This window comes from Mesitornis unicolor, unplaced genomic scaffold (genome assembly GCF_000695765.1).
Source record: "Mesitornis unicolor isolate BGI_N332 unplaced genomic scaffold, ASM69576v1 scaffold43562, whole genome shotgun sequence".
Classification (NCBI taxonomy): Eukaryota; Metazoa; Chordata; class Aves; order Mesitornithiformes; family Mesitornithidae; genus Mesitornis; species Mesitornis unicolor.
The window spans coordinates 131-12,999 of NW_010167952.1; the positions used below are offsets into that span (position 1 = coordinate 131).

The 12,869-nt window shown below is 33.6% G+C and overlaps 1 protein-coding gene across 1 annotated transcript; it reads left to right on the forward strand.

Annotated features, from left to right (window-relative positions):
• Window positions 1–1,516: 1,516 nt before the first annotated feature.
• On the forward strand, window positions 1,517–12,390 carry LOC104536294 (centrosomal protein of 120 kDa-like; the record flags this gene model as incomplete). The annotated part of the gene is made up of 4 exons (XM_010178858.1): window positions 1,517–1,639; window positions 2,971–3,069; window positions 11,318–11,463; window positions 12,150–12,390. Coding segments are annotated over 4 exons (609 nt in total), but the record flags the coding sequence as incomplete, so codon positions are not given.
• Window positions 12,391–12,869: the final 479 nt, after the last annotated feature.

The window sequence follows — 12,869 nt, forward strand, 5'->3', positions numbered from 1 at the left end:
TGTAGAGTTCTCTGAATGTGTAACTTGTTTGGTGGTAAGCCCCACTATGTGCAGAAGCATTCATTTTGAAGAACAACACTCTTACTTCCTAAATAAGGAAGCCGTGCTTTATTTGTATGATTTCTGCAGTTTCCTAAACAGTTCATTACCTGAGATCTTGAGAAATTCGATTTTTGAAAGCGTTTTCAGAACCAAACAAGAAAATAAACATTATTGTAGGAGTTCTAGGGAGAGCGTGTTTTTCATAGCTAAAGAAATTAGTTACAGTCTCATCAGCATCATGTCTATATGTCTGCTTTACAAAGAGATATGTAAACATGAAATGGTAAATGGTAATGAATCATAGTATCTTGTCAAAGTTGGCTGTTGTGGTTATATGTGAAAAAAATAACTGCAATGACCTACATTTCTGTATGACTCTTAGGAAGCATCTTTGCTTTCTTAAATCAAATCTGTAAAAATAATAGATGCAAAAAGTTAAAATTTGGAGGAAAAATAGAAGTGACCCAGTTAAGAGATCTAAAGACTTAAAATATTGATGTGCTAGTAGAAGAAGTTGTAAGCTTTGAAACAGAAATTAATTCTCTGAAGCATTTTCACCCAGTATTCTGAACTATTGGATACAATTCATGGAAATTTTTGCATTAACTAGTTGGACATAATACAAGTCTGGCATCTAGGATCATGTTCTGTAATGGAATGCATCAGTTCCATCAGGTGTATTAAGGTGTTTGTGGTTGAATAATATTTAAAAGAAGAAGAGTGTAAGCTACTCTTAGGAAACCTAAAAAAATTCTTAATGTTTTTAATATGGTATAATGAAAAAAGCTATTAAACATATGACTTAGTTTCTTTGTAGCAAGGTAATTGTGTATAGTCATCATTTTTCAAATTAACCATCTTAAGATAAAAAGCAAAGCTCTTCTATAGTAATATCTTCATGAAACTGGCAGTACACAGAGAGAGCAGAGGCATATAGCATTAAGTCATTAGTCACTGAAGTCTTTCTGCTTCATCGTGTCTTCTAAATCATTATTTGGCTGTACAAAGTATTAGTTGTTTTCTCTTCCAGACATTCCTAATCAAGTTATGCTGGTGAAACTGAGTAAGTAATAAAACTTCATATAACAGATAACACTGCTGGCTTTCTTTTAAAAGATGTGTGTATATCTAAACAGTTTTGTTTTCTGAGTTTCTTCTGCTAGTTGTTCTAGAAATTTGAACAGCACTGTTTATAAATCTTGATCCTTCTGTATGCAAGGATAGACTTTTTTTTCTTTCCAGTACTGAGCAAAGATCTTCTTTAAAATTCTTCCTATTAAAACATTTCTGTATGCAATCATAAATTATTAATTATGAATGTGTAGCTTTCAGTGTCTGTTTTTTATCAGATAATTGACAGTAAGATGTTTGTTCTAGGGACTAAGGAGTAGCTTAAGTTCTGTAACCTAATTCTTTGTCTGTGAATGTTTTTTTTTCTGCTATCTTGCATTATATCTTGGTATCTTTCCTGTAGCTTTATGAAGCAGAAAATAAGCATAAAATTTTGGAGAAGGAGTTCCAGCAATACAAAGAACAGCAAAGTCACCAACCAGAACTCCAGCTGCAATCAGAAATAAATCTTATCACTTTAGAGAAGGTATCTTGGCTTTTTATGTTCTTAAAAAACTGTCACAATGGTTCATTCATTGATAAGGGCAAAGTAGAATAATCTTACATGATAAACTAGTTGATTTGTTCACTTTGTTTTACTTTTTCCAACAGTTTCTTCAGAATTTAAATATTCAGACACATGTAAAGCTAACATTATTAACTTATTTCTATAGAGGAAGCAGTAGTGTTAGGGGCTAAGGCAGGAAAAAACCTAATCTATATATAAATTGCTACCACTGTAATTTATGCTGGGAACTCTGAGCATTCCGTTTATGAAACTACAGATGAAGATTTCTTGTGAGGATTAATTCAGACTGCTAACCCATTATGTCCTTTGGCTTTTTTATTAAGTAATATCTGAAAAGAGATTGTGTTACTTATCAGTGGAATGGAATCACTGTCATAAATTGATTTCTTAGAAACCATACATGCATTCAGTAGAGGATATTTTGCTTAATTAAAACCATGGAGATGGTGAATAACTTCTAATAATGCAAGCAAATAATTAAAAATGTTTGTCTCTGCAGACTTTTTAAACTCTTAGTTAAATATTTTTACATTTTCTATTTTCACTAGATCCGTAAAAAATCAGTGCTTTAAGATCTTGGCAAATTTAATGGTAAATAATTTTTGTCTAATTAAAAGAAAATATCACTGCCTGAGTTGTTATTAAAAATGTTAATTAAAAACATTTCTCATGTTACTGTGTTCTGTGTGCTTCAAAATTTTTTTCATTTGCATTTTAATACTAATTTTTTTCTGCACAGAATGCAATGATTTTTTTTTAGTGTGTAGCAATTTTTAAAGATTTATTTAGATAGTAAGATCAAAGATTCACACTAGATAAATAGATTTTGAAGAATGGTTTGAAGAGATGTCTATTTCGTAGAAAATTATACAGTATATATGTTCCATTAACTGCAGGAAAGAAATAAAATACCTTTGATGGATAAATCTTGCCTTTAAATGTTTCTGTTAAAGTAGTGTTTATAGTATTACTTTGAAATAAAAAAAATGGGGAGGGGGTTGCTAATTGGAGAATCTTAAATTTAAAGGTTATGTCATCAGATTTAGTGCTAAAAACTAATCTTTTCCTTTTTATATGGACGGCTATCCAATAAAAATAAGGCTATATTTTAAACAAGAAAATATTCATGTGCCATAATATTTATGTTATATTATATAACAGCTTTAGATGATGTTGTATGTTACACTACATAAACACTTTTCTTAAACCAGACCCTTTGTATATATACAACTTTCAGGGATTGTTACCGCTTTTATTGCTTCAGCTGATATGATTTTAATTGCTTTTAGGTTGAACTTGAAAGAAAGTTGGAGTCGGCTACCAAGTCAAAGCTGCACTACAAGCAACAATGGACAAGGGCTTTGAAGGAACTTGCAAGGTTAAAACAGGTATTCAGACTTTCTTTTGGTGTATGAGACAACCAAGTTAATATAGTATTGGAACCTACTGATAATTAATGTTAAATACTGGCAGTTTTCATTTTATTGGTGTTTGTCTTTGCAAAATTAAAGCTCTGAGGTACGCTTTTTACAAAAATGAGAACAGCAAAACTGATTTGATTTTGGCATTGAACTTGGGAAAGATGAAGGCTGAGGTCTGCAAAGAAAGCTGGTATAGCTAAAAGCAGGCATGATGCAAAAAAAGTTTTATTCATCTCATTCCCAATAATGCTCAGTCAGCATTTCCAGAGAAAATACTGTGTTCCCATCCCAACAATCTTGGTCAGTGACACTCCTAACTGTTCTGTATTTTAATTGTCAAATGAATGAAGCGTAGATATGAGAAACAAATCATAGGTTTTAGAAACAATTGTTTAGGACTTGTTGAATGCTATAAAATGAAGTCAACTTACAGAAAATTTAAGGTGGAAGTGAGACCTTTTTCTACTGCTTTTGGAAATCCTGATCTCATACTGATGTGGCATGCTTTTTTACTGCTGTGTTTTAACAGAGCTCTTGTCTATGTAGATGTGTGTATATGTGTGTATATACATATATACATTAATCCCTGTTGCTGAAAAAAAACCTTTGCAAAGACATAAAGCTTTAGAATTCAAGTTTAGTAAAAGGTTTTTATTACCTGTACTTAAACCTTCTTCCTGCTTGAGAAGTGGTATTTTTTTAAGGATTATAATTCCTACTTCATTCCTACTCCTAGAGTATTCAGTTTTTTGGAGAGTAGGAAGCTAAACGCACCCTCTTCTAATTGATAATTACCTTTTTTATATGTATTTCTCTTTGAAGAGAGCAACTCTGCTGTATAATCACTATTAATAATTAAAAATCCTCTCTATTTGCTGTCTTCAAATTGGTCCTTTTTTTGCCTAATGGTAAAAGGAGTCATGAATTCTCATATCCAATTTCTGAAACGTCTATGCTTGACAAAATGGTAGAAGGAAAAATATAAATCTTATCTCTCTGAAGATTTCTTCAGCAGCTATGAAATGTCTAGGGTATTTTTTTCTTACTGCCGTATTTAAAAATTCCTGTAAAATAAGATTGTTGCTTGCCAGATTAATGCTAGTGTATTTCACTATCGAGTTATTATAAATTTCATCACCATAGACCTCGCAATCTGAATTTAGCAACATATGTAGATGGTTTCAGCTGACCCTCTTGCTGAAAGCTTGAACCATAAAATAAGTTGGCATGTACAGTAAATTATGCCACCTAAAACTTTTCAACTATACAACAAACCCTGTCAAAGTAGTTTCTTGTGGTTTTTATGCTCCTGTGTTTTATCCTCTACTTTAATCTGTTGATAAAGGATTTAAGTGACTTTAAAAAGCCAAATAAAAGTTGAAGCGAAGCTGATCAAAAACCATTTACTGTGTTTTAGATATAAATTTTGAAACTGTTGCTTCAGGAATTCTAGATTTGCTTTAGTTCAGATGATTTGTGCAGTTGTGCATAGTTTGACCAATTTCTTGTTTAAATTGGATTAGTACCATGTTAATTTTGCATTCCTCTGGTGAATAGCCACAGGGCTGTAATGTGTGCCAGTAATTTGTCACACCAAAGCTCTCTAGAGAACTATACAAAACATTTTTGTCGTGAGGATTAGATGCTGAAAGCCATATCTTAGATTGTTAATAAATGTTAATGACAAAACCCAGCTGGTAAGCCTTAGAAATGAGATCTAATGCTTTGTGCCCATTGCCAAAAAAATGTTTAAACAGAGATTTCCATTACTCAGAGGTGACCTAGTACAGTCAATTTGTGAATTAAAGAAGCATAATCTAGAGGCTAAGCATTTAGTAAAATGTTCTTCTGATTTGCAACCATAAAAGTCAATGTTTCCTTAGTTAAAAAGTTTCCTTTTGCTTTGGAACTAGTTCTTAGCACACATCTGTGATGGTTTTATATTTTGCGGAATATGAGATGTGCAGTACATAACTTGGAGAAGTATAGGACTGTTAATAGAAAATGCTCTAAACTTCTGTGTCTAGAATTTTTATTACCTTTTTGTTACTCAGTGCAAGTGTTTGTTAATACTTCATTTATTATACCACTGTTCAGCTTTAGTAAGACATAAATCTCGACAAGTTAGCTATGTAACTGTGCACCCAGTTAGATTTTCTCATTTCCAGAGGTTTAAAAAATTATCTTTCAAAGTTAGCTGACTGGGAGATCTCAATGCTGCACAAATGAGACTGTTTTTATGTGTGTGAGCATTATTTCTGAAAGCAATCAAACCATTTACACAAAGTTACATACATGCTTACAGAGATCTTAGATGGTAAATTCAGTACGAGTGCAAGAAACAGTGTATCAAAACAAAAATCAAAGATGGCAAAAATGTAATTTTCAGCAGTTTATAGTATCTGTTATAATCTAGAAAACCAGAATCTCAAAATGTACATGCATACGTTACTCAGTTTTCTAAGCCTTTTAATGTGTTTGTGCCCTACAGATCTGTTAAAACCAGCGCTGATGTATTTGTTTAAAACAAGAGAGACCGTATTGGGTGGCGGACATTTACTCTATATTGTCCAATGTCTTGCTTATCCACCCTGTAATTAATTTGATTAATTTATAAGTAATTTAACCAAGGATGAGATGTAAATCTTTGTTTAAAACAAAAAGCACAAAAAACGCCCCAGTTGGAGGTCCAAGTCATGGTTAAAAACTGTGTCTTGAAACCATCCAGGCCCTCCTACTGACTTGTCAGCTCTGGGTTATTTTCAGAAAACTTTACTTGAGTTCCTTAGCTTCGATTGTAAGTTTTTCCCACAGACTTGCATGGTATGTATGAGTGGGAGAGTGAATAGTGGCTGCTATTTAGCCATTGTTTAGTCTAGTGTATGTATGTTTACATCTCCCTTTTGGATTTATAGGCAGCTATGGCAAAATAAAGATTGTGCTTCCTTGATTGAAGAGCCTCTTAAGTAGAGCACCTGGCGGCATACAGGGATTCTTTTAGGATTTGATTATAATTGAAGTTTTCAGGGTTTTTTTTTTACTGGTTAATTTTTATTTATTGCTGATATTCCTGTAGTACCATAGGTTTCAAATCATTATTGAAGTTTTTACCATGTGAGTGCCTAAAACAGTACTCCATGTCTCAAGCACTATATTAGAGATGCAAACTAATGAAGAAACATTGTATCGCATTGAAGTAAATTATCTGAGAACTAGTATATGACTTTAGATTGGATTTGTTTTGTTTATGGGGATGTAAGAGGAGGATGGCAAAATATCAATAAGAGAAGAATATCGGTGATAATTTTTATTGAGGGAGAGAAGGGTAGAAAATGAGCAAAAGCAATACTGTGACTAGCAGTGCTGAGAAAGTGGTTGAGGAGAAGGTACCTAGGCCAACTAAGCATATATTGCAAAAAAACTCGTACGTGATACCCTTGGTTTATCTGTGACCGCCTCACTACGGGGTAGTGGCTGATGATAATCAGGTGGTGATGCAAGAGTAAAGTTTCCAGGTGTGTTTAGTATCTAGTGGGTCTTATCTTTTATCCACAAAACTGCCTTTAGTCCAGCAGCTGATTATTCCAGAGTGTTCCCTTACCTGAAATTTAAAAATGCAGAATTCTAAAAGGTTATAATTTGAAATTCTAGTAGTTCTTACTGAGGCTTAAAACAGCCTGACCGGCTGCAATAAGCAGTTGGGAATAAATCTGAAATGTTCCTTGTTTAGAGTCATAGTATATATTGGATTGGAAGGGACCTTTAAAGATCACTCAGTCCAACCGCCCTGTGGTAAGCAGGGACATTGTTACTAGATCAGGTTGCTCAGAGCCCCATCAATCACTATACTATCCCAGGGATTTTGTGATATACTATAGAAGCATATTCTCTCTGGAAATGTAGAGTATGTCAGAAGGCCTTGACTGAGTATTTTAGCTGTGCGAATATGTATGTAAATTGTATATGCACTGAGGTACACTTAAAAATACTTTGTATTCAATTATAACTTAGTTTTTAAGTATACTTAGAATAAAATGAAGATGTTACAAGTGGATTTAGAAACGCTGGACTTTGCTTTATTAATAATGTAAATGTGCAGAAGTGTTTTATGATTATTTTTTCATTTTGGAAGATCTCACAGTAAATTCTGCTAAATTTCAAGTGCTGGTATGCAGTAGAGTTTGGTTCCTTCTCTGGTTTAGAAACAGAAATGTGCGTGTTGCCCAGTGGATTGTTAAACCGTGATGGAAAAAGTGGATTTAATACCTGAATGTCTCTAATAAAGTGGCATAGTTTCATCACTGTGATGAATAAGAAATCCTTCCTTCTCTTTCACTGTATCAAAAGACAGTCTTTTTATGGTCTCTCAATGTATCATAACAAAATTATATATAAATTAATTCAAAATCAGCATGCCTCACTTACCAAACAAAAATGTTGTAAATTTTTTGCCATCTTCTTGTACTGATGGATTATTAGGAAATGGGTTTCTGTTGCTCTGCTATGAGTGGTGTACATAGAGCAAGTTCGCTGTTACGCACCCTACAAATTGTTACAACAGACTTTTAAGGGAATCAAAGACTAATGTTGGGAAAGACATTTGAAAATCACAGAGTATGAAGTGTGTAATTTAAACTACACACAGGAGCCATCATAAATTAATCTGCAAAATCCCTTCTCACTTATTTTCATGTCTTTTTTCCAAGTTGGAGTGTCTTAAACTGCATGCTTGGCAGACCTTGCTTTAGAAAATGATTATTTCTATTTTTTCATTTAATATTACTGTGCTAAAATGTCATTATTTAGGGTCATGGTGTGGCATGCTACAGAAATTCTTGACTTTCACTGTTACAGGACTAAAATTAATCTTGTCTTTTCCCCCACACTTCCCAAACAAGGAAATGTCAAATATTTGTCATGTTTACATCACAATTGTATTAATAATCAAATTAAATTTTTTCACATTTGTCCGAAAGGAAGTCCTACTTAACATTAACTTGGAGACAGAATGTACTGATAAGAGTTTTTCTCCTCTATGAAAAAAAGGAGAATTTAGCACACTATAGTCAAACTTAGTTCCCTACAAATCTAGGGATAGTGTCCTGTGCAACAAGCAGGCTCACTAGTGAAACTGATTTTTTAAAAATTCTTTTTCATAGACATTTTTCCCAGAGATAAAGCATCAAAAAGAACAGGAATTGAACAAAGGATTCTTCAGGAAAGCCTTGCTTTTCCTACATCTCTCCTTGGCTTTTGCATCATTCTTTCTATTGTCCTTTTCTTGGTTTTATTAAACATCACTAAAGATGTTTCCTAATAAAAAAAAAGAAAAAACCAGAGTTCTGAAACTAGCTAGTTTGGTGAGGACATAAAGGACCAAGTTATTAAATGATGTCAGTTCTGATCAATAGGAAAGCTTTAGGAATATTCTGTTGTCTTCCTGGCCTGATTGAGCTTCGGACTTTATTCTGTTAATTTCTGGAATATATACCTCTTGTTATGTGTACTTTTTCTTTGTTTAAAATGCCTTTTTTGCAATCAGTTTGCCATTGTGAGGATATTGCTGAACAGCAGAATCCTCTGGGTCATTGAACTTTCCTGCCTCAAATAGTAAAGTATCAACTTGTCATGAAACTTTCAGGTGCCAGCACACAGTTATGTCTTTCCTCTGGAGCTGCAACTGTAAGAACACTTTCAAAATCTTTCCTTATGGAACTGAGTAATAGACTCCACAAACTGAAGGACTGGAGAAGACTTCTATTCAGTGTAGTGTCAGCTATTGGATTTGTGTTATGTGTCTCACTATATTCTGTTTCGTAAGTAAGCAGGGATGTAATGTTCCTCTGGCCTGTTAAAGTCTTCTTGTGCTAGTAATAAGTGCTACTCTGCTTTGCATTAGTTTTTCAGTATATAGTTTTCAGGTGATGTCTGCCCAACATAACTTAAAAGAAATTTTTCTCATACAATTACTGAGATACACAAATTTGTAAGTCTTCCATTAATACTGCAGCTTTGCATGACAGTAGTCCATGATCAAAGTGAGACAATCAAAGCATGAATAAGCTGAACTGCAGAGTAAGGAGAGGGTTGTTTGGTTTTTTTTCCAAAACTAATACTTTTCTCATTATCTGCAATAAGGTCATGTTTACAAATCAGCATAAATAGAAAGCCTAGAAAAGGAGATAATGGCAGTTAGAAGTCCTCTCTTTTGTAAAAGATTTAGATTTTTTTACATCCTCTGAGACACGGCTGTCAGCCTCATCCTCCACAGTAATGAGGGGTTTGTTTTCTGTTTGGGTATTTTGTTTTCTTTAAGACTACTTGGAAGTGTGACTTTTCTTTGAAAACTGGATTCATTCTTGTTGGTGTACCCATACATCCTCTTAGTTTTGGTTTTAGTTATGGTTTCAACCAATTTGGCCACTGTGGATGTAAGTCCTTCTGTTAGTTCCTGAATATTCCTAAGACCTCTGTTAAATGAAGGAATTAAATAAAAAAATCAGGAAATAGTTATACCTGTGGTGTCAACACTGATTTTAGTGACGAATTACACCTCCAGTCAGTCCTGCAGCTTTGTGCTTGAGTTTCCCTAGAACTCTTGAAAACTCTTGGATAAGTGTCAGCTGGCTATAGTGATTTGTTAATATTTGTTATATGTATTTGAAGATTCTTGTTCTAAGATGTACTCTACTTCAGTCTGAGACTGTTCTTCAAACCTGTCCTATCTAGAAAAGGGTGCTTCTCACATGGGAATGTCTTTCTGCAGTGAACTCTTGATGAAGAAGTATGGACTATGGCCTTATCTTCCTCAAGTGGTTGTTTTTCTTTATACTCTTTAGCAGGATTCCTCCTTCTGGTTTTATTATTAATATGTAACCCTTTAGCAAGTTGTTCTTCAGATTTTTTGGCCTGTCTTGCTGCAGTTCTACCATTTAATTTGCCTGGCTGGCATATTGGATTTGGTATAAAAATAAAATATTTTGGGGTTAGATGCATGCTGCGATTTCTTGTCAAGTACTTCTCTATTGCATCGCCTGTTCACATTAAATATTAGTCTTTGTTTATACCAATTCCTTGTCAAATTCAGATTTTCACTTATTGATCATCAGCAGGGTGTGTTTAAGATGCTGAGAACTACCTGACTGGACTTTTCAAAATCTTATTAGGTTGACTGTGTAATTAATATGCTCACACATATCAAGCAAAATTATCTTTTTTTTTTACCCCTATAATAAATATAAAACTGGTTTTATTAATAATAAAATACTCCAGATTAAAGCAATGTCAGATTACAAAGGTAACCTTGCACTTCACAGTATGCCTATATCCAGGATATTTGTGTAACCTCCTGCCTTATTTTTTAACTACAGGCAGAAGTGCCATTTTACCACAGATCTTCTTTCTCTTTCAGAGTGTAAGACTGACTGTTTTGAGATAGTGCACAGGGTCATAAGAAAATGATTGAGGGGAAAACAAGTGGAGAAAGGACCACACTTCTCTTTCAGACACTTTAAAGTCACAAAGCAGTAGTGGACTGAAACCCTAGTTTTTTTACAGTGTCTATATAGAGCTTAACAAAAATAGAACCTAGTAAACTTAGAATGGATAGGTTAATTGGATTAAACCCATAGGAGAAGTCATCTAAAGTTTCACATAGAGCTAGACAAATGTAAAAGGAAACCTCACCAGAGTTTTGTTTTTGAGGCTTGTTTTTTTAACCACAAATTGCAATTTCAAAAAGGAGTTCTTTAAGCTTTGACACTAGCCATTATGGGGCTGATGATTGAAGTTTCCTGTAGCTATTTAGCATTTTTCTGGTTTTTCTTTCTCAAAAAAAGTTATAATTTGAAATACTGTGCAAAGGAACAAATCCCAGTATCTTGAGCAGTTCCATGAGTGTAAGTTTTATGTTTACCAGCTTAAGCCAGCATTTGTAAAAGGTTTTGTAGCATTTTTATGATTTTGTTAAGTGGAAGATATCTGTGACTGGGTTCAGCTGATACAGCCTGGAGGTTTACTGCAATTGTGATAGTCACTGCTCTTACTGCATTATGAATACAAACAGCCAACACATTCTATATAACTCCCCCATTTCTATTACTGTTGGAAGTTTAATTATTAGGACTTCATTCCTGAGGTTTTGCTTGTGTAATTAGCACTTTAACATATAATCACATAGCCAACCGAGTTATGTTTTCACTCCTTCCCACATTAGCGTGAGCAAGAAAATGCAATGGCTCACCTTAAAAAGCAGCAACAAGAACTGGACCACATGAGGCTGTGCTATTTGGCAGCAGAAGAAAGAGAGTTGGGGAAAACAGACCGACAAGAGCTGGAGGATATCAGAATTGAACTTAACAGGTATAAAAGCATTTGCAACAGTCCTTTTTTTATTCACCTTCCCTCCCTTTTCTTGCAGTCTGCCTCAAAACAGGAGAAGGTTCAGTTAAATCAGGATTATAATTGGCTGTCAGTCCAGTGAATAAACATAGTTTAGTGTCCCTTAAGTAAAGATTGCACATTTATAAAATGTAACAGTACTGCAGTATAGAAAATATGTATTTAAGGCCACTGTACCCTATTTTTTATGTTATGGTCATAGTTTCGCAGCACCAGGCTTTTTTCTGTTTTAAACCTGCAGTTCTAAGGATAACTGCTACATTAAGAGAAGATAAGAGGCATGTACTATTAATAATATGAATACATAGAATTTTAAATCACTCTAATGCTGTCCTGCAAAAACTGTCTGCAGTAGTTCTGTTTGTTGAACCCTTTTAATGTGAGTGCTGTTCGCATTATCTAAATAGAAGCCTTGATAGCAAGTATTATTCTTATGTATGCATACAGAAAGGGTATTGTTAGAATTTAAGTATTATATTAACATTTCTTTTACTTACAGTTTTTCCCTTGAGAGAGGATAATTTGTTATCTTTTATAGTTAATAAAATAAAGAAATCTACTTCAGTAGATAAGACTTAATATAAAAATAATCAGAGTTGTTTTTAATATGGCTTATCCTCTGTTTCTTTCCATTTTATCAACATCAGGCTAAAGCAAGAAGAAGAAGAGAGAAGGCAGTTGCACAGTATTAGAGATAATTCTGCTGGTAAAGTGGGTAGTCTTCATTCTAGAAAATTAAATGAGAATATGGATGATTATCTGTCTCGTCTGATAGAAGAGAGGGATACTCTGTTGAGAACAGGAGTATATAATCATGAAGACCATATTGTAAGTGAACTTGATCGTCAAATCAGAGAAGCTATTGCAAAAAGGAACATCACTATATAAGAGTACAAAAAGTTGTTAAGAAGAGCCAACATTTGAACATAGTGAGTGATGTTTATAAACCTGTACTACTTGCTCTGCAAAGTGTTTAACGTCATGCCTAATTTTGCACACTGTTGTTAACTCTTTTTGAAGTCAATGTAAATATCTGCAACATGTGAAGTTAAGCACAGTTGTAAGTTTTATGGAGATGATGCCTATTTTTAATGGTTTTATATTTATATGTGTATATATATGTAAATATACTTATCTTGTGTGCTTTCTTCTGAAATGTTTTCTACCTCTTTTTGCATCACCCTGGCTAGGTTTATTGTAATATTTTTAATATTAATTATAAGATTTTTGGTCAATATTTGTTGGAGGCTTCATGAATTAAAATGGATATGTTTATATAGAGTTCTATGGTTTGGAATCACCACCTTAAGAATTCTGTAATTTAGAAAGACCACCTTAAGATGACACAGGGATAAAGAAAGAGAAAG